Here is a 22,057-nt window from a genome sequence, read left to right as displayed (position 1 = left end):
ATTTTCTGAAGTGCAACAGGAAGTGGATATTCATAGAGCTGATTGATATTTATAAATCTTGAATAAATTATCCAAATTCACAAGACATTTCATTGTGAAGTAATTAATTTTCTAAGGAAAGTAGATAGGTAAAAATAGAAAAAAAGAAAAATATAAGCAGTTGTTTTAGGGTGGTTTTTTTCTTTCCATACCTTGGGTCACAGGTAGGAGGATTAATGGGCCCACATGGGCTATATATCGTGGTTGCTGGACAGTTGTATGCTGTACGGAAAAAGAAGAAAAAAGATCAAAAATTGTCAGTAGATGCATTTTTGCAGCAAAAGTGACTACAGCTTTGCCTTCTTTATCTGTGGCTTCTGTGAGTAAGAACATCACTGTATTTTTGTAGATAGTAGTCAAGTGTTAGACATAAGATGTGTTTACTGAATAAAACACTAATTATTACCATTTCTCACACATATTTTTGAGTTCTGCAATACTTACGGCATGTATTGTTGGTCTTTCCTCTCCAGTCAATGCAGACACCTCTAGCAGCACACTCTGTAGCATATATCTCCAAACTGGAACACTGCATGGATTCATTGGCTATGCGACATCCATCAAAAACACAGCCTTTGAAAAACGGTTCTGGTGGTATCACGGCATGGCATTCTGCAAAAATCCTGCAGATAGAAAAGAAACCAAACCCCTTTTATGTTAAGCAGTTATTATATAAAACCCAGCAATTCTCAGTTAATGGCACGTGACTTCCTGCTTCAGGAAAGAATGTATTACAAGAAATAAAACCTTAAGAATGGCCAGTAATCTGCATATAGATTCAGGAAAGGAAATGTTAGGAAATGTGAAGCTCCACTTTTTTTCTAAAGAGGCTAAAGGTCATATTGTTTCTGTATGTGTACACAAGTTTTCATCAGTCTGACACCAGAAATTTAATGAAAAAGGAAACTGCATCAGACTGAGGAAAAAGGGACAATAAAAGTAGCTGAGAGATAGAAAAATTGCACAATACAATAGCTCATAACTTATTAGACACTACAGCAAGTACATGTAAGAGGGTCTTTATAAGTGACTCAGCTGAAAAAAAGCTTTTGTCAGAGCTCACATAAATATAGGAAATACTGCAGGAAAGAAGCCTTTGTGCTTTTGGAGCTCCATGTTTTCAATGAAATGTACAAAGAATGAAGGATGCTTTTTGGCTGAGATGTTTCTGTCTGCCCTGTTAACCTGGTTCGTAATCAGGTTCTTTATGGTTGGTACTGAAGGTCCGCTTCAAATTTAGAGTTCAGTCTTTACTTAACAGTGCAACTAAGCGTGAATGAGCATACCCTGGGAGGCAGGGAGGGAGAAAGATTATGTAAATCTGTGTGGTTGCAATGCAGGGAGTATGGATATTAGTGCTTGCTGCATCCCTGTTTTTGTGACTTCACCTCTCCTTGCTCAGTTATCTTCGGCATGCAAGTCATTAAAGAAGAGCTGTTGCTTTTGCAAAGACCTTTTACTGTATATATCCAGTCATTACGCAGACTTTTTCAGCTACTATGACATGCTAGGGCTATAGTTCTTACTCTTCTTGTAAGATACTGAGACAGTTTTGTCTAGAAAGAGTGAATTAATTCAGTCTTTTCTTACTCGCTCCAAATAAGCTTGCAGAGACGAGGTGTTTCACAGTGAGGCTTTGGTGAAGGTGTGGTTACAACTGGTGGTATTGGTACTCCATGGCATGACTCGTTGCTACCAACAATCCAGTGATGAGCCATTTGGGGACAGGAAGAAATGATCTTACCACTTGGTAAACGGCATTCATCTAATTTATTATTTGTACATGTTCCTGGAAGAGACAAGCTATGTAAATCTCAAAAGCCAGATCAGAGATGCACAATACATTGTTGTGCTGATATCACATTTAGACGTGGTGTGCTCATAAAAAACATATGGTACCTTGCTTCGTAGGGAGTGCTTTCTTTACAGTTATATAAACTTCAGTTTAGGTTAGGGAAAAACAAACAAACCTAAAACCCCAGCCCCAAAGAAAAAAACCAGGTTGCTGAAATATTGAGCTTCTGATCCTACAGAAGCTGAACAGCAGAGCTGTTTTCATTTCCATTTTACTGCTGTTTAAAAATTTCTGCCAATCATGAGACTGCACAGCCAGAGTGAGGAAAGAGTCCCACCTCCAATTAGTGCATCTGTCTTACCGCACTGTCCTTCGGTGTTGTTGCCAAATTTGCTGTATGGGAGTTTCACAGAGAAAATCAGCCCACTAAAGGTGATGGTTGCACCAATCTCTTGTATTTCAACAATCATGTTGATGCCAAGTGTGGAGAAAGAAATGCCATCTTTTTTGAAGCCTGGTTTGACAATCTTTTTGTTGAAGTACATCTGAATGCAGGGTTAAAAAAACCACAACTTCAGAATAAGCACTGCTTCTGCCTGATTGTTTTAAATAATGCATTTTCTAATCTTCATAATTATACATAATTCCATATTGTTGTGCATCATAGCCAATGCCCATTGGTATTGCAGTAACAACATATATATGCATTAATATCTCAGCTTGTATTGCTGTATTGCTACAGTGTGATAATAATCTAAGTGGCCTCTATGTACCATGTTTGTGCAGATTGTGTGCTAATGCACAGTATTCTAAATCTAAGTATTTTCTTTGCCTCATTGTTTATTGTAAACATTTTTAATATGAAAATGAGTGGTAGTTTTCTGTAGCTACCAAAATATTCCTGCCATTATTATGTAATAACTTTGCTGTGAAATCACACTATTCCTATACTACATATTGCTCGTCATTGGAAGAGTTGTCCAAACTCAAAATGAAGTCAAGTGTCCCTTGTGCCAGTTTTATGTAGCAGTCAGATTCATTCGTTAATCTAAGCTGTTCCATTTGCAGCCTGTATCTTATATGAGCTAATGAAGGTTGACATATGCTTAATAACATTTTGTCAGGAATTATTCTGCAATTTTCTTCTCATTGAATTGGGATAAAGTAAGAGTTAAAACTGTCAGTTATTGTTTTCTTTCACAGGGAATCACTGGACTAATTGTTTCAGCATGCCTTTCTGACTGTAGGTAAGGAGAACTTGGCATGGCTCAGTAGGGGGGCAGTGCATATTGAGACAAACTTTTCCTCCCACATCTTTGAGTTCTCTGATCAACTAATAAATTCTCCAGTGTAACAGTGGGACTGACTTAGTTTTCACTGGCTTGCCAGCACTAGTTTAGGATCATGAAGGTGAAGTAACACCCCCAGTCACCCTTTTCTTTACCTCTCTTCCCAGCAGGAAATTGGAGGGGGAATCACGTCATGGCTCTGTTTGGTGCCTGAAGTTCCCTATGCAGAGGAAGGAGTCCCTAGTCATTCAGCTGATAAGGGATACATACCTATCTTCACCATGAGAGAAGAATTATGCTTGTGATTTGCATTCATGTTTCACATTCATTATGTGTTTGTTTACATAAGTGAATGGCACAGTGTACTAGTTTTCATGAAACATGAATCAAGTGTAAGTATTCTGCCTTCTGTATCAGCTGTATAGTGTTATTTAGACATACACACACATGCATGTAATATATTAATATCTGCATAGTGCTAGGCTGTTTCTGATGTTTTGTTCTTAGAAACTGGTGTAATCCTTTTTCCCTAGTGATACCCTCTGCCCTCATCACCTCTATGATATGATATTCGAACAGACTGTATTTCAAATGAGAATCAGTAAGGCCTATGGACATTATTTCTTTTTTTCAAAAATAAAAAATGGTTATTTTACCACATTGGTCATCACACCATTCATGAGTTTACGGGTCAGCACCACTTCTGCAGATTTGTAGAAAATAATAATGGATTTAGGGCAGGAAAGTCCATCTTTTGCATCACAGTAATAATTGTCAATATAAACACGGAAGTTGTCATATTTAGGTACAATCTGTTTCACCAGGACGTAAGTGCAATTTTCAAGGAAAGTATAGTAGGTTCCATCAAAAGTAATATAATGAGGATCACCCCATCCACTGCACACACCTGACAGAGAGAAAATATTTAGAAGATTAACATGAAAATTAATGTAGAAGAAAGAATTTAGAAACTGAAGTGAATTTACTACAATTTAGAGCAACCATGAGAAGACAAAATGCCCATATAATCTGTACAGTTTTGCTTTTTTCAAAAAAGGTTATTACTTAATCTACTGGTGCTTACATTGACATTCATAATGGTAACAGCAGCCATTTTCATCAGGGACCAGTATTGGTGGATATTTGTTCGCACAGGTAATTTCCTTTACAGGTGGGCAATGTGTTGGAATTACTTCTACCTTGTTGTCTCCCTTACAGATGAGTTCTGTACAGTTGGATAATTTGTATCTTTGTCCAGGCTGCAAAATGAACAAAAACTGCTGTCACAGGAGTTTGCAAACAGATATGAACTTTACTCATATTTTCAGTTTAATAGTATATTGTTTACAGTAATGGTGGTGTTGGAAAGAAAATTAATGTGTTATTTCTCTTCAATTTCTGACCATGATATGGAGGATCAGAAACTGTTGTTTTCCAAATATGAAGCAAAGACTAAAATAAAAATCTTCATTGACAGTACAAGGTTGCCAGTATTCTACACATTTTTTTCTTATGCTACAAGGAGGTGGGAACCTTAATTCCGGCTATTTCTTCTGCATGAGGAGATCATCTGCAGTTTGGGGGGATACTTCTTAGGTCAAGGGAACAGACCTTTGCACTAGCTATATAATCTGTACTTCACTATCACAACAGTTTACCCCTATTAAAAAAAAAAAAAAAAAAAAAAAAAAAGAATGGCTACAAAAGCACAAGTAAGAGGGCAGGACAACAGAAAAATATACAAGCCTCCACAGTAGCTTAAATTTTTCTGTATGGTGAAGAAACAAAATGCACAAGAAAACTTCCTCTATTATTTCATTAGGAGGGTTTGTTATTTATGCAATGCAGTTCATCAGAAAGTGTTTTACTAGCACTAAAATAATTAGAAAAGATTATTGTAGCTTGCTATCTCAATATGAAAAAAAATTATGAAGGCACAGAGAAATTTTATGTCATATATACTGCCTATCACTAGCAACAAGTATTCTGGCAATCTGCAAAAATACGGTTTAAAAACTGCAATCTGTTCCTTTATGGTCTGAACCTAACATTGATGTTATTTCAATGATCATAACACAGAAATTACATACCTGTAGAGGAGGGTAAGTACTAGAAACACAACCATGAAAAGGAACTCTTCCAGAAGTGGTAGGCACAGGAACTGATGTTACAGTAGACCATTCAGGGGAAGTACTGGGTAGAGGAGTAGTAACGTTACAATCGACACTGTGTCGTTCAACCGTACATGTTGCACTACAGATGGCATAAAATCTGCATCCATCACTATCCATTTGGTTGTAAATCAAATCACCTGCAGAAAAAATGAAAACCACAAGAAGATACAAGGAAAAAAGGATTATAAAATTTTCAAAATAATTCAACAAGGCAATATATAATTTCCAATAAAAAGTTGTAAACATATTAAAAAGAAAATTAAGGAGAATGTCATGAAAAATGAACACAAAAAATTAAATACGAGGTATATAGACACGAAGAAATCAGGTAAACTAACCAGGTGAAAAAATAGAATCGCCAATTTTACAGAAGCATGGTGTTGATACAGGAGTAGAAGAAGTGGTGGTGCAGCAAGGTACAGAGGTGGTAGAAGTGGTGGTAAGGCTGGTGGTGGGCAAGGTGGTGCTCCCTGGGCAGTTGTAGTTAGGGCTGCAGCAGAGGACACGGATCTTGTAGTTGAGGCACATCTTCAATTTGCCCGTCTGGTCTTCGTTCTTGCACACCAGTCCAAAGTGGACGTCGCACTGCACGACCTGTCCGACGTATTGGATGGAAACCTCGGGGTAGTCCTCCGCCCGGCACTCGATTTCCTTGGGCCGTTGACAGATTTCCTTCCCGGCGGCCCGGATGTGCTGGTAGGTTTCAAAGTCTCCCTGGCTGGGCCCCGAGGAGGGGAAGTCGACATCAAACCATTCGCTCCAGGAGCAGACCTCGGGTTCACAGCGGGTAGTGGACTGGGTGGTGGGGGACGTGATGGCGGGAGTGGGTCTGGTCGTTGTTGGCGTGAGAGTGGTGGTGGTGGTAGTGTAGGTTTGCGATGTGGTTTCTGAGGAGGTGGGCAGCGTGGTGGGGGTGTAGAACGTGGAGGTGGAGGTCGTGACCGTGGTGGGCGTTGTGGTGGTGCCGGTGCCGGTCGACGTGGGGGAGGTGATGGTGGTGGGGCTGGTGGTGGGCAAGGTGGTGCTCCCTGGGCAGTTGTAGTTAGGGCTGCAGCAGAGGACGCGGATCTTGTAGTTGAGGCACATCTTCAATTTGCCTGTCTGGTCTTCGTTCTTGCACACCAGTCCAAAGTGGACGTCGCACTGCACGACCTGTCCGACGTATTGGATGGAAACCTCGGGGTAGTCCTCCGCCCGGCACTCGATTTCCTTGGGCCGTTGACAGATTTCCTTCCCGGCGGCCCGGATGTGCTGGTAGGTTTCAAAGTCTCCCTGGCTGGGCCCCGAGGAGGGGAAGTCGACATCAAACCATTCGCTCCAGGAGCAGACCTCGGGTTCACAGCGGGTAGTGGACTGGGTGGTGGGGGACGTGATGGCGGGAGTGGGTCTGGTCGTTGTTGGCGTGAGAGTGGTGGTGGTGGTAGTGTAGGTTTGCGATGTGGTTTCTGAGGAGGTGGGCCGCGTGGTGGGGGTGTAGAACGTGGAGGTGGAGGTCGTGACCGTGGTGGGCGTTGTGGTGGTGCCGGTGCCGGTCGACGTGGGGGAGGTGATGGTGGTGGGGCTGGTGGTGGGCAAGGTGGTGCTCCCTGGGCAGTTGTAGTTAGGGCTGCAGCAGAGGACGCGGATCTTGTAGTTGAGGCACATCTTCAATTTGCCCGTCTGGTCTTCGTTCTTGCACACCAGTCCAAAGTGGACGTCGCACTGCACGACCTGTCCGACGTATTGGATGGAAACCTCGGGGTAGTCCTCCGCCCGGCACTCGATTTCCTTGGGCCGTTGACAGATTTCCTTCCCGGCGGCCCGGATGTGCTGGTAGGTTTCAAAGTCTCCCTGGCTGGGCCCCGAGGAGGGGAAGTCGACATCAAACCATTCGCTCCAGGAGCAGACCTCGGGTTCACAGCGGGTAGTGGACTGGGTGGTGGGGGACGTGATGGCGGGAGTGGGTCTGGTCGTTGTTGGCGTGAGAGTGGTGGTGGTGGTAGTGTAGGTTTGCGATGTGGTTTCTGAGGAGGTGGGCAGCGTGGTGGGGGTGTAGAACGTGGAGGTGGAGGTCGTGACCGTGGTGGGCGTTGTGGTGGTGCCGGTGCCGGTCGACGTGGGGGAGGTGATGGTGGTGGGGCTGGTGGTGGGCAAGGTGGTGCTCCCTGGGCAGTTGTAGTTAGGGCTGCAGCAGAGGACGCGGATCTTGTAGTTGAGGCACATCTTCAATTTGCCCGTCTGGTCTTCGTTCTTGCACACCAGTCCAAAGTGGACGTCGCACTGCACGACCTGTCCGACGTATTGGATGGAAACCTCGGGGTAGTCCTCCGCCCGGCACTCGATTTCCTTGGGCCGTTGACAGATTTCCTTCCCGGCGGCCCGGATGTGCTGGTAGGTTTCAAAGTCTCCCTGGCTGGGCCCCGAGGAGGGGAAGTCGACATCAAACCATTCGCTCCAGGAGCAGACCTCGGGTTCACAGCGGGTAGTGGACTGGGTGGTGGGGGACGTGATGGCGGGAGTGGGTCTGGTCGTTGTTGGCGTGAGAGTGGTGGTGGTGGTAGTGTAGGTTTGCGATGTGGTTACTGAGGAGGTGGGCAGCGTGGTGGGGGTGTAGAACGTGGAGGTGGAGGTCGTGACCGTGGTGGGCGTTGTGGTGGTGCCGGTGCCGGTCGACGTGGGGGAGGTGATGGTGGTGGGGCTGGTGGTGGGCAAGGTGGTGCTCCCTGGGCAGTTGTAGTTAGGGCTGCAGCAGAGGACGCGGATCTTGTAGTTGAGGCACATCTTCAATTTGCCCGTCTGGTCTTCGTTCTTGCACACCAGTCCAAAGTGGACGTCGCACTGCACGACCTGTCCGACGTATTGGATGGAAACCTCGGGGTAGTCCTCCGCCCGGCACTCGATTTCCTTGGGCCGTTGACAGATTTCCTTCCCGGCGGCCCGGATGTGCTGGTAGGTTTCAAAGTCTCCCTGGCTGGGCCCCGAGGAGGGGAAGTCGACATCAAACCATTCGCTCCAGGAGCAGACCTCGGGTTCACAGCGGGTAGTGGACTGGGTGGTGGGGGACGTGATGGCGGGAGTGGGTCTGGTCGTTGTTGGCGTGAGAGTGGTGGTGGTGGTAGTGTAGGTTTGCGATGTGGTTTCTGAGGAGGTGGGCCGCGTGGTGGGGGTGTAGAACGTGGAGGTGGAGGTCGTGACCGTGGTGGGCGTTGTGGTGGTGCCGGTGCCGGTCGACGTGGGGGAGGTGATGGTGGTGGGGCTGGTGGTGGGCAAGGTGGTGCTCCCTGGGCAGTTGTAGTTAGGGCTGCAGCAGAGGACGCGGATCTTGTAGTTGAGGCACATCTTCAATTTGCCCGTCTGGTCTTCGTTCTTGCACACCAGTCCAAAGTGGACGTCGCACTGCACGACCTGTCCGACGTATTGGATGGAAACCTCGGGGTAGTCCTCCGCCCGGCACTCGATTTCCTTGGGCCGTTGACAGATTTCCTTCCCGGCGGCCCGGATGTGCTGGTAGGTTTCAAAGTCTCCCTGGCTGGGCCCCGAGGAGGGGAAGTCGACATCAAACCATTCGCTCCAGGAGCAGACCTCGGGTTCACAGCGGGTAGTGGACTGGGTGGTGGGGGACGTGATGGCGGGAGTGGGTCTGGTCGTTGTTGGCGTGAGAGTGGTGGTGGTGGTAGTGTAGGTTTGCGATGTGGTTTCTGAGGAGGTGGGCCGCGTGGTGGGGGTGTAGAACGTGGAGGTGGAGGTCGTGACCGTGGTGGGCGTTGTGGTGGTGCCGGTGCCGGTCGACGTGGGGGAGGTGATGGTGGTGGGGCTGGTGGTGGGCAAGGTGGTGCTCCCTGGGCAGTTGTAGTTAGGGCTGCAGCAGAGGACGCGGATCTTGTAGTTGAGGCACATCTTCAATTTGCCCGTCTGGTCTTCGTTCTTGCACACCAGTCCAAAGTGGACGTCGCACTGCACGACCTGTCCGACGTATTGGATGGAAACCTCGGGGTAGTCCTCCGCCCGGCACTCGATTTCCTTGGGCCGTTGACAGATTTCCTTCCCGGCGGCCCGGATGTGCTGGTAGGTTTCAAAGTCTCCCTGGCTGGGCCCCGAGGAGGGGAAGTCGACATCAAACCATTCGCTCCAGGAGCAGACCTCGGGTTCACAGCGGGTAGTGGACTGGGTGGTGGGGGACGTGATGGCGGGAGTGGGTCTGGTCGTTGTTGGCGTGAGAGTGGTGGTGGTGGTAGTGTAGGTTTGCGATGTGGTTTCTGAGGAGGTGGGCCGCGTGGTGGGGGTGTAGAACGTGGAGGTGGAGGTCGTGACCGTGGTGGGCGTTGTGGTGGTGCCGGTGCCGGTCGACGTGGGGGAGGTGATGGTGGTGGGGCTGGTGGTGGGCAAGGTGGTGCTCCCTGGGCAGTTGTAGTTAGGGCTGCAGCAGAGGACGCGGATCTTGTAGTTGAGGCACATCTTCAATTTGCCCGTCTGGTCTTCGTTCTTGCACACCAGTCCAAAGTGGACGTCGCACTGCACGACCTGTCCGACGTATTGGATGGAAACCTCGGGGTAGTCCTCCGCCCGGCACTCGATTTCCTTGGGCCGTTGACAGATTTCCTTCCCGGCGGCCCGGATGTGCTGGTAGGTTTCAAAGTCTCCCTGGCTGGGCCCCGAGGAGGGGAAGTCGACATCAAACCATTCGCTCCAGGAGCAGACCTCGGGTTCACAGCGGGTAGTGGACTGGGTGGTGGGGGACGTGATGGCGGGAGTGGGTCTGGTCGTTGTTGGCGTGAGAGTGGTGGTGGTGGTAGTGTAGGTTTGCGATGTGGTTTCTGAGGAGGTGGGCCGCGTGGTGGGGGTGTAGAACGTGGAGGTGGAGGTCGTGACCGTGGTGGGCGTTGTGGTGGTGCCGGTGCCGGTCGACGTGGGGGAGGTGATGGTGGTGGGGCTGGTGGTGGGCAAGGTGGTGCTCCCTGGGCAGTTGTAGTTAGGGCTGCAGCAGAGGACGCGGATCTTGTAGTTGAGGCACATCTTCAATTTGCCCGTCTGGTCTTCGTTCTTGCACACCAGTCCAAAGTGGACGTCGCACTGCACGACCTGTCCGACGTATTGGATGGAAACCTCGGGGTAGTCCTCCGCCCGGCACTCGATTTCCTTGGGCCGTTGACAGATTTCCTTCCCGGCGGCCCGGATGTGCTGGTAGGTTTCAAAGTCTCCCTGGCTGGGCCCCGAGGAGGGGAAGTCGACATCAAACCATTCGCTCCAGGAGCAGACCTCGGGTTCACAGCGGGTAGTGGACTGGGTGGTGGGGGACGTGATGGCGGGAGTGGGTCTGGTCGTTGTTGGCGTGAGAGTGGTGGTGGTGGTAGTGTAGGTTTGCGATGTGGTTTCTGAGGAGGTGGGCCGCGTGGTGGGGGTGTAGAACGTGGAGGTGGAGGTCGTGACCGTGGTGGGCGTTGTGGTGGTGCCGGTGCCGGTCGACGTGGGGGAGGTGATGGTGGTGGGGCTGGTGGTGGGCAAGGTGGTGCTCCCTGGGCAGTTGTAGTTAGGGCTGCAGCAGAGGACGCGGATCTTGTAGTTGAGGCACATCTTCAATTTGCCCGTCTGGTCTTCGTTCTTGCACACCAGTCCAAAGTGGACGTCGCACTGCACGACCTGTCCGACGTATTGGATGGAAACCTCGGGGTAGTCCTCCGCCCGGCACTCGATTTCCTTGGGCCGTTGACAGATTTCCTTCCCGGCGGCCCGGATGTGCTGGTAGGTTTCAAAGTCTCCCTGGCTGGGCCCCGAGGAGGGGAAGTCGACATCAAACCATTCGCTCCAGGAGCAGACCTCGGGTTCACAGCGGGTAGTGGACTGGGTGGTGGGGGACGTGATGGCGGGAGTGGGTCTGGTCGTTGTTGGCGTGAGAGTGGTGGTGGTGGTAGTGTAGGTTTGCGATGTGGTTTCTGAGGAGGTGGGCCGCGTGGTGGGGGTGTAGAACGTGGAGGTGGAGGTCGTGACCGTGGTGGGCGTTGTGGTGGTGCCGGTGCCGGTCGACGTGGGGGAGGTGATGGTGGTGGGGCTGGTGGTGGGCAAGGTGGTGCTCCCTGGGCAGTTGTAGTTAGGGCTGCAGCAGAGGACGCGGATCTTGTAGTTGAGGCACATCTTCAATTTGCCCGTCTGGTCTTCGTTCTTGCACACCAGTCCAAAGTGGACGTCGCACTGCACGACCTGTCCGACGTATTGGATGGAAACCTCGGGGTAGTCCTCCGCCCGGCACTCGATTTCCTTGGGCCGTTGACAGATTTCCTTCCCGGCGGCCCGGATGTGCTGGTAGGTTTCAAAGTCTCCCTGGCTGGGCCCCGAGGAGGGGAAGTCGACATCAAACCATTCGCTCCAGGAGCAGACCTCGGGTTCACAGCGGGTAGTGGACTGGGTGGTGGGGGACGTGATGGCGGGAGTGGGTCTGGTCGTTGTTGGCGTGAGAGTGGTGGTGGTGGTAGTGTAGGTTTGCGATGTGGTTTCTGAGGAGGTGGGCAGCGTGGTGGGGGTGTAGAACGTGGAGGTGGAGGTCGTGACCGTGGTGGGCGTTGTGGTGGTGCCGGTGCCGGTCGACGTGGGGGAGGTGATGGTGGTGGGGCTGGTGGTGGGCAAGGTGGTGCTCCCTGGGCAGTTGTAGTTAGGGCTGCAGCAGAGGACGCGGATCTTGTAGTTGAGGCACATCTTCAATTTGCCCGTCTGGTCTTCGTTCTTGCACACCAGTCCAAAGTGGACGTCGCACTGCACGACCTGTCCGACGTATTGGATGGAAACCTCGGGGTAGTCCTCCGCCCGGCACTCGATTTCCTTGGGCCGTTGACAGATTTCCTTCCCGGCGGCCCGGATGTGCTGGTAGGTTTCAAAGTCTCCCTGGCTGGGCCCCGAGGAGGGGAAGTCGACATCAAACCATTCGCTCCAGGAGCAGACCTCGGGTTCACAGCGGGTAGTGGACTGGGTGGTGGGGGACGTGATGGCGGGAGTGGGTCTGGTCGTTGTTGGCGTGAGAGTGGTGGTGGTGGTAGTGTAGGTTTGCGATGTGGTTTCTGAGGAGGTGGGCAGCGTGGTGGGGGTGTAGAACGTGGAGGTGGAGGTCGTGACCGTGGTGGGCGTTGTGGTGGTGCCGGTGCCGGTCGACGTGGGGGAGGTGATGGTGGTGGGGCTGGTGGTGGGCAAGGTGGTGCTCCCTGGGCAGTTGTAGTTAGGGCTGCAGCAGAGGACGCGGATCTTGTAGTTGAGGCACATCTTCAATTTGCCCGTCTGGTCTTCGTTCTTGCACACCAGTCCAAAGTGGACGTCGCACTGCACGACCTGTCCGACGTATTGGATGGAAACCTCGGGGTAGTCCTCCGCCCGGCACTCGATTTCCTTGGGCCGTTGACAGATTTCCTTCCCGGCGGCCCGGATGTGCTGGTAGGTTTCAAAGTCTCCCTGGCTGGGCCCCGAGGAGGGGAAGTCGACATCAAACCATTCGCTCCAGGAGCAGACCTCGGGTTCACAGCGGGTAGTGGACTGGGTGGTGGGGGACGTGATGGCGGGAGTGGGTCTGGTCGTTGTTGGCGTGAGAGTGGTGGTGGTGGTAGTGTAGGTTTGCGATGTGGTTTCTGAGGAGGTGGGCAGCGTGGTGGGGGTGTAGAACGTGGAGGTGGAGGTCGTGACCGTGGTGGGCGTTGTGGTGGTGCCGGTGCCGGTCGACGTGGGGGAGGTGATGGTGGTGGGGCTGGTGGTGGGCAAGGTGGTGCTCCCTGGGCAGTTGTAGTTAGGGCTGCAGCAGAGGACGCGGATCTTGTAGTTGAGGCACATCTTCAATTTGCCCGTCTGGTCTTCGTTCTTGCACACCAGTCCAAAGTTGACGTCGCACTGCACGACCTGTCCGACGTATTGGATGGAAACCTCGGGGTAGTCCTCCGCCCGGCACTCGATTTCCTTGGGCCGTTGACAGATTTCCTTCCCGGCGGCCCGGATGTGCTGGTAGGTTTCAAAGTCTCCCTGGCTGGGCCCCGAGGAGGGGAAGTCGACATCAAACCATTCGCTCCAGGAGCAGACCTCGGGTTCACAGCGGGTAGTGGACTGGGTGGTGGGGGACGTGATGGCGGGAGTGGGTCTGGTCGTTGTTGGCGTGAGAGTGGTGGTGGTGGTAGTGTAGGTTTGCGATGTGGTTACTGAGGAGGTGGGCAGCGTGGTGGGGGTGTAGAACGTGGAGGTGGAGGTCGTGACCGTGGTGGGCGTTGTGGTGGTGCCGGTGCCGGTCGACGTGGGGGAGGTGATGGTGGTGGGGCTGGTGGTGGGCAAGGTGGTGCTCCCTGGGCAGTTGTAGTTAGGGCTGCAGCAGAGGACGCGGATCTTGTAGTTGAGGCACATCTTCAATTTGCCCGTCTGGTCTTCGTTCTTGCACACCAGTCCAAAGTGGACGTCGCACTGCACGACCTGTCCGACGTATTGGATGGAAACCTCGGGGTAGTCCTCCGCCCGGCACTCGATTTCCTTGGGCCGTTGACAGATTTCCTTCCCGGCGGCCCGGATGTGCTGGTAGGTTTCAAAGTCTCCCTGGCTGGGCCCCGAGGAGGGGAAGTCGACATCAAACCATTCGCTCCAGGAGCAGACCTCGGGTTCACAGCGGGTAGTGGACTGGGTGGTGGGGGACGTGATGGCGGGAGTGGGTCTGGTCGTTGTTGGCGTGAGAGTGGTGGTGGTGGTAGTGTAGGTTTGCGATGTGGTTTCTGAGGAGGTGGGCAGCGTGGTGGGGGTGTAGAACGTGGAGGTGGAGGTCGTGACCGTGGTGGGCGTTGTGGTGGTGCCGGTGCCGGTCGACGTGGGGGAGGTGATGGTGGTGGGGCTGGTGGTGGGCAAGGTGGTGCTCCCTGGGCAGTTGTAGTTAGGGCTGCAGCAGAGGACGCGGATCTTGTAGTTGAGGCACATCTTCAATTTGCCCGTCTGGTCTTCGTTCTTGCACACCAGTCCAAAGTGGACGTCGCACTGCACGACCTGTCCGACGTATTGGATGGAAACCTCGGGGTAGTCCTCCGCCCGGCACTCGATTTCCTTGGGCCGTTGACAGATTTCCTTCCCGGCGGCCCGGATGTGCTGGTAGGTTTCAAAGTCTCCCTGGCTGGGCCCCGAGGAGGGGAAGTCGACATCAAACCATTCGCTCCAGGAGCAGACCTCGGGTTCACAGCGGGTAGTGGACTGGGTGGTGGGGGACGTGATGGCGGGAGTGGGTCTGGTCGTTGTTGGCGTGAGAGTGGTGGTGGTGGTAGTGTAGGTTTGCGATGTGGTTTCTGAGGAGGTGGGCAGCGTGGTGGGGGTGTAGAACGTGGAGGTGGAGGTCGTGACCGTGGTGGGCGTTGTGGTGGTGCCGGTGCCGGTCGACGTGGGGGAGGTGATGGTGGTGGGGCTGGTGGTGGGCAAGGTGGTGCTCCCTGGGCAGTTGTAGTTAGGGCTGCAGCAGAGGACGCGGATCTTGTAGTTGAGGCACATCTTCAATTTGCCCGTCTGGTCTTCGTTCTTGCACACCAGTCCAAAGCGGACGTCGCACTGCACGACCTGTCCGACGTATTGGATGGAAACCTCGGGGTAGTCCTCCGCCCGGCACTCGATTTCCTTGGGCCGTTGACAGATTTCCTTCCCGGCGGCCCGGATGTGCTGGTAGGTTTCAAAGTCTCCCTGGCTGGGCCCCGAGGAGGGGAAGTCGACATCAAACCATTCGCTCCAGGAGCAGACCTCGGGTTCACAGCGGGTAGTGGACTGGGTGGTGGGGGACGTGATGGCGGGAGTGGGTCTGGTCGTTGTTGGCGTGAGAGTGGTGGTGGTGGTAGTGTAGGTTTGCGATGTGGTTTCTGAGGAGGTGGGCAGCGTGGTGGGGGTGTAGAACGTGGAGGTGGAGGTCGTGACCGTGGTGGGCGTTGTGGTGGTGCCGGTGCCGGTCGACGTGGGGGAGGTGATGGTGGTGGGGCTGGTGGTGGGCAAGGTGGTGCTCCCTGGGCAGTTGTAGTTAGGGCTGCAGCAGAGGACGCGGATCTTGTAGTTGAGGCACATCTTCAATTTGCCCGTCTGGTCTTCGTTCTTGCACACCAGTCCAAAGTGGACGTCGCACTGCACGACCTGTCCGACGTATTGGATGGAAACCTCGGGGTAGTCCTCCGCCCGGCACTCGATTTCCTTGGGCCGTTGACAGATTTCCTTCCCGGCGGCCCGGATGTGCTGGTAGGTTTCAAAGTCTCCCTGGCTGGGCCCCGAGGAGGGGAAGTCGACATCAAACCATTCGCTCCAGGAGCAGACCTCGGGTTCACAGCGGGTAGTGGACTGGGTGGTGGGGGACGTGATGGCGGGAGTGGGTCTGGTCGTTGTTGGCGTGAGAGTGGTGGTGGTGGTAGTGTAGGTTTGCGATGTGGTTTCTGAGGAGGTGGGCAGCGTGGTGGGGGTGTAGAACGTGGAGGTGGAGGTCGTGACCGTGGTGGGCGTTGTGGTGGTGCCGGTGCCGGTTGACGTGGGGGAGGTGATGGTGGTGGGGCTGGTGGTGGGCAAGGTGGTGCTCCCTGGGCAGTTGTAGTTAGGGCTGCAGCAGAGGACGCGGATCTTGTAGTTGAGGCACATCTTCAATTTGCCCGTCTGGTCTTCGTTCTTGCACACCAGTCCAAAGTGGACGTCGCACTGCACGACCTGTCCGACGTATTGGATGGAAACCTCGGGGTAGTCCTCCGCCCGGCACTCGATTTCCTTGGGCCGTTGACAGATTTCCTTCCCGGCGGCCCGGATGTGCTGGTAGGTTTCAAAGTCTCCCTGGCTGGGCCCCGAGGAGGGGAAGTCGACATCAAACCATTCGCTCCAGGAGCAGACCTCGGGTTCACAGCGGGTAGTGGACTGGGTGGTGGGGGACGTGATGGCGGGAGTGGGTCTGGTCGTTGTTGGCGTGAGAGTGGTGGTGGTGGTAGTGTAGGTTTGCGATGTGGTTTCTGAGGAGGTGGGCAGCGTGGTGGGGGTGTAGAACGTGGAGGTGGAGGTCGTGACTGTGGTGGGCGTTGTGGTGGTGCCGGTGCCGGTCGACGTGGGGGAGGTGATGGTGGTGGGGCTGGTGGTGGGCAAGGTGGTGCTCCCTGGGCAGTTGTAGTTAGGGCTGCAGCAGAGGACGCGGATCTTGTAGTTGAGGCACATCTTCAATTTGCCCATCTGGTCTTCGTTCTTGCACACCAGTCCAAAGTGGACGTCGCACTGCACGACCTGTCCGACGTATTGGATGGAAACCTCGGGGTAGTCCTCCGCCCGGCACTCGATTTCCTTGGGCCGTTGACAGATTTCCTTCCCGGCGGCCCGGATGTGCTGGTAGGTTTCAAAGTCTCCCTGGCTGGGCCCCGAGGAGGGGAAGTCGACATCAAACCATTCGCTCCAGGAGCAGACCTCGGGTTCACAGCGGGTAGTGGACTGGGTGGTGGGGGACGTGATGGCGGGAGTGGGTCTGGTCGTTGTTGGCGTGAGAGTGGTGGTGGTGGTAGTGTAGGTTTGCGATGTGGTTTCTGAGGAGGTGGGCAGCGTGGTGGGGGTGTAGAACGTGGAGGTGGAGGTCGTGACCATGGTGGGCGTTGTGGTGGTGCCGGTGCCGGTCGACGTGGGGGAGGTGATGGTGGTGGGGCTGGTGGTGGGCAAGGTGGTGCTCCCTGGGCAGTTGTAGTTAGGGCTGCAGCAGAGGACGCGGATCTTGTAGTTGAGGCACATCTTCAATTTGCCCGTCTGGTCTTCGTTCTTGCACACCAGTCCAAAGTGGACGTCGCACTGCACGACCTGTCCGACGTATTGGATGGAAACCTCGGGGTAGTCCTCCGCCCGGCACTCGATTTCCTTGGGCCGTTGACAGATTTCCTTCCCGGCGGCCCGGATGTGCTGGTAGGTTTCAAAGTCTCCCTGGCTGGGCCCCGAGGAGGGGAAGTCGACATCAAACCATTCGCTCCAGGAGCAGACCTCGGGTTCACAGCGGGTAGTGGACTGGGTGGTGGGGGACGTGATGGCGGGAGTGGGTCTGGTCGTTGTTGGTATGGTTGGCCTTGAGAATGTTGTGGTCATTGTTTCAGTTTGGCTGGTTGTTATTGGTAGTGTTGTAGTTCTTGTATGAATATATTCTGTTTCTGGTCGAGCTGTCGGTACTGTTGTTGTCTTATGTTTAGTTTGTATGTGTGGTGTGGTCGGTACTTCTGTGGATGACGTACTTTGGATTGTTGAAAAAATCTGTGTTGGTTTTGTTATTTTTGTAGTTGTATGGGGCGCTGTAGTTGACTGGCATGGTACTGTTATATCTGTACAGCATTTAAATCTTAGTTTATAGTTATAGCAAATTGGTGGTAGTTGGTCTTTATTGTAGCATTTCAACCCTTCTTCTGTATTACATGTTATGTGTTGCTCCAGGAGCGGATATGGTGTATTTGGGAACCTTACTGCTCTGCATTCAACATCCTTTCTGTTATCACAGACTTTGTATCCCTTATTTTTAATGTTCTGAATTGTATCAAAATCTCCATCATTGTATCCAGACCCGGGATAACTGACATCGTACCACATCGACCAGTAACATTCTTCTTTTATGCAAAGAGGAATTGTTGAAGATGTTGTGACAGGTGTTGTCAGTTCAGTTGTGACTGTTGTTTTTTCAGTAGTGGATTTGAATGGTGTACTTGCAGAAGTTGTAGTAACTGGTGATGTTGCAGTGGTTGAAAATGATGTAGTTTCTTCAGTGGGACTTGATGTTTCTGTGCTTTTAGGCGCAGTTGTGATCAGTGTTGACGTGCTAAAATGTGTTGTGGAAGAGCATGGTACAAAAACACAGCATAAGATTCTGATTTCATAATTGTTGCACATTGTTGAAATTTGATCTTTGTTGTAACATATAAGACCAGCTGTTGTACTGCATTCTACTTTTTGGCCAAGGTCTTCCAGTGGTACATTAGGGAATTTCTCTGCTCTGCATTGAACAGCCCGTGGAGCTTTACAGACTTCATAACCTTTGGCTCTCAAATCATCAAAGGTTTCAAAATCTCCACCATCGTAGCCAGGGGTTTGCAGACTCCCATCATACCATTCTGACCACTCACAGACTTCATGAACACATACTGATGTAGTTGGTGACACTGTGAAAGAGAAAAAGAAGAGGCCACAAAACTTAGAATAAATTCCTGTAGATATTCTCTTTTTATTACATTAAATGGGCTGAAAAATTTCCTAGGTGGTGGGTCATTTGATTGCATTGTGAATCTGCAGTGTATTCAGTTTAGTGTACTTACTTACAATTTGATATGAAGTAGAACAGAAAATCCATCACCCAGCAATTCAATGTACTGACGTGCTTGGAACTGTCACTTCCCAAGATAATGCCAATTATTTTTTACATAGTGCTGAAAGAAGTCTCAGGCATAATTTATACACATTGGAGAAAAAATTTCTCACTTTTTTTTTTTTGCATTTGATTCAGTGTAATTGGTTGATTTCTATCTTGTTTCAATATTTATTAGTCTCTCTGGAAAGTCAAAACCCAGATTCAAATCCAGTGGAAAGAATAACATTTCTTCTATGCATCAAGATTCATAGGTACTTTTTTCTTCCAAATGAGTTGACTCCTCATGTAGTATGCTGCATTGTATTTGCTTCTCCATTTGAAGTAAAAGATGTCTAATGCAGCATTATTAGCACCCCTACACTTTGTACTTTAGCTCTGGTCTTAAGAAACCATTTATTAGTTGGAGAGCAATCCATGAGCTTTTGCAGGTGAATTCTCATTGTGAAATGGCTGGAAAATGGCTAATGAATTCCAGCAGTGCTGATGATTTCTGTGATTTCAAAACTTGGAGTTCTAAATTTTATGTTGAATACTTATTTCATTAAACAACATGTGCCCATAGTAATTAGAGCTTACCAAACTGAAGAATGCTGTACAGAAATTCTAGAAATGAAAATTTCAGTATCTCAGTGCCAATATCTGAGCAATCCACTTAGTACTGTAATTACAGATACCATGAACCCTACTAGGAATTCTACAGAATGTAATCATTCTGTAATTTAATAGGAAAAAAAATGAATCATTCATTCAATAAAGATTATTCCAGTATAGAAATAGTTACAATTACAGATAATAAATCTGATACTGTTTTTTTAATTGTTCACTATGAAGAGAAACAAAATAATAGTATCAAAACAGTGCGCAGTGGTTTCCATTTTGGTGTTTCAGAAGTCGTTTTATTTTCTGTGTTTATCTACTTGTATTAGTTTGGTTACCAATTAGTGACTGAAACCAAATGAGACTTAGTGTCATTTATTTTGAGGTTGTATTAATTCATTTATGTTGTGAGTGTGGGCATGGTTGTGTAGCTATATTTTACTCACTGATGAACAGAATACACTCTTATGGGCTATAAAGGACGTACCTGTGGAAGTAGTGGCAGGTGGCATAGTGCTGAAGTGAAACGTTGTTGCTGTTGTGGGTGACGTTGACATTGGACATTCATAGACAACCCTTTGAAGTGTTCCATTGGGACCGCAGGTTGCAACAATACATCCTCCTGTACCATCTGTAGTATTGTAGATCACATCTTTATAGTGGTATTTCTGTCCCTCATAAATGCAGACACATTCTGTAAATCAAAAGAGTGTGTTATTCCTTGGTATCCGAAACACAGAGCCGTGTACCTCAAATGCATCCTATTCAGATAAAACCAACATTGTCAACATACCATATTCATCATATTTGCATATTTTGCCATGATTTGTGCATTCACTGGAAAAGAGAAAAAAGGAGATCATGAATGTGAATAAATTGGTTCATGACATCATTTTATTGTTTCAATTTTTTCTGTTGATTCTTTGCTATTCATTGTGTTTAAATGTAGAAAGTTCCTGTCTTCTCTGAGTTAGATACTCAGTTCTGCTGTACAAATTCAGATTAGGTAGGATCACTCAGTTTTCTGGCAAGAAAGGCAACTCTTCTATGCCAGCATACTAAACATGTAGTATCCTTATTAGTGCTTTTGCAGGCTGGGCAAAGATGTGGGGAGGGGTGATTAGAAATGTTCTTATCTCCCTGATACGTACACTTATTTTTTGGAAGGGAAAGTGCAGTAAATGTATCATTTGAGAAAGGATGACTGTATCATAGAATCATGGAATCAGAATTGTTTTGGTTGGAAAAGACCTTTAAGGTCATCAAGTCCAACCAAACTCCAATCATGAATATTGAAGTTGTCCACACAGAATTTCCATCAGACCTCCAAAAGATGCAAGAATGCATTAGTTTATCTATTATCTGTTAAGAACTGAATCTTGATATATTTATTTACAGTGACTAAGGGCATCTGTACACTGAAGAAACTTAAGTAAATATAGACATGTATTTAACAGGTTAGGTTTAGTCCTAAAGCTGTCTATGAACTGCAAAACATGCCATGAAATTTGGGTTAGCTCAGATGGATTTCCTGCTAAGCTCTCTGCCATTCTGGCTGCGCTGCTTACAGTATTCAAGTGTAACTACTTTAAAGGTATCTTAGGACAGGTGTTAGCTGCTTCACAACTGGTTCTGCTAAATCTGTGCTATTTGATAGAAGGGTTAGCAACACTTGTCCCACCATGTCATCAATTCTAATAGAATGTGTGGGAATACTTGCTGACTGTTGCAAATATGCAAGTACTAGTGCAATAACAGAAACAAGCTCAAAACAATGAAGGTTAGTTGCCTACTAACTTCCCAATAATTTAACATAATGATTTTAGGGATATCACTAAAAACTCTGAGACTATTGCTATATTATTATTTTAATTTTGTTTTACTTAATAATGATAATAAAATAATAATTTTAAAGTACTTTAATAAGAATACAGAATAAGTAGTAAATTAATCTCTCTATGGTTAAATGTTTCACCATGTCATCATTTAAGTTCCTGGGAACAGAAGAAAATTAGACTTTATTCAGCAGCCTATGACTGGCCTAGTTCCTATTGGCAAACAAAAAACTTAATGCATGATGAATTATGTTCCATAACTTTAAACTCAACTTTAAAAATCTTTACTAATCCTACCATGATTGACAATTCTGCTGTGAAGGCATCTGCATTCCTGGTTTGTAATTTTTTCCATTTTCATAACAACCACAATTAGAAACACAAGTCATGGTTTCTTCATCAAAATAGGACTTATTCTTTGGACAGTGTGGATAGCAGCCTGCAATAAAAAATGACAGTTATGTTGACGCTAGGCCTTTCACAAGTAGAAGTAACTCTATACTCTGCTTATATCTGCTTTCCTCAAATTATGCCATATGTTAAGTGGAATTTCAGACTCTGTTACTGCTCTTCCTTTGACTGCACATTAAGCTTGGGAGCATTTCGTCCTCATCTTCACTCCAAACAAGTTCATGATCCACTAGGGAATAAGATACTAACTAGAAAAATCTCTTCTTATAATTTCTAATATAAACATGTTGTATACTGAGTAATATAAATTTTGTTAGTCATATTGCATTTTAGCTTTTTCTAAGTAGAATGAGATATGCATAATTATGTTTACCTTCCAAACCTCTCAACTCATGAAGGCAGTTCCCGCTTGGATTATTGCAGGTCTTCATACAAGGGGCTCCACATGGCTTGTAGTGCCACTCGCATTCCCCTTGTGGATTGTAGTAATCACAGAACAGAGCTAGAGGAAGGAGAAATTACAGATAAAGACCTTCTTTGATCTTTTTGCTCTACAGTCTTCCAGTTTTGCTGGGTAAAATCCCATGTGATCAGCATAATCACATAGGTGGTGAACACTA

The 22,057-nt window shown here is 49.4% G+C and overlaps 1 protein-coding gene across 1 annotated transcript in view; it reads right to left on the bottom strand.

The window, feature by feature from the left end:
- The window catches only part of LOC104631713 (mucin-5AC), a 51,775-nt gene that overhangs the window by 7,933 nt on the left and 21,785 nt on the right, over positions 1–22,057 (bottom strand). The window contains 14 exon segments of the mRNA XM_075753030.1: positions 192–261; positions 484–662; positions 1,630–1,828; positions 2,196–2,379; positions 3,780–4,030; positions 4,208–4,382; positions 5,214–5,434; positions 5,636–7,445; positions 7,448–7,499; positions 7,558–18,388; positions 19,679–19,885; positions 19,985–20,028; positions 21,324–21,465; positions 21,811–21,939. Of these exon segments, the coding sequence (XP_075609145.1) occupies positions 192–261; positions 484–662; positions 1,630–1,828; positions 2,196–2,379; positions 3,780–4,030; positions 4,208–4,382; positions 5,214–5,434; positions 5,636–7,445; positions 7,448–7,499; positions 7,558–18,388; positions 19,679–19,885; positions 19,985–20,028; positions 21,324–21,465; positions 21,811–21,939 (14,494 nt within the window).

The sequence above is a fragment of the Balearica regulorum genome, chromosome 5 (assembly GCF_011004875.1).
Source record: "Balearica regulorum gibbericeps isolate bBalReg1 chromosome 5, bBalReg1.pri, whole genome shotgun sequence".
In the NCBI taxonomy this organism is placed as follows: Eukaryota; Metazoa; Chordata; class Aves; order Gruiformes; family Gruidae; genus Balearica; species Balearica regulorum.
This window is presented reverse-complemented; position numbering and strand designations above follow the sequence as displayed.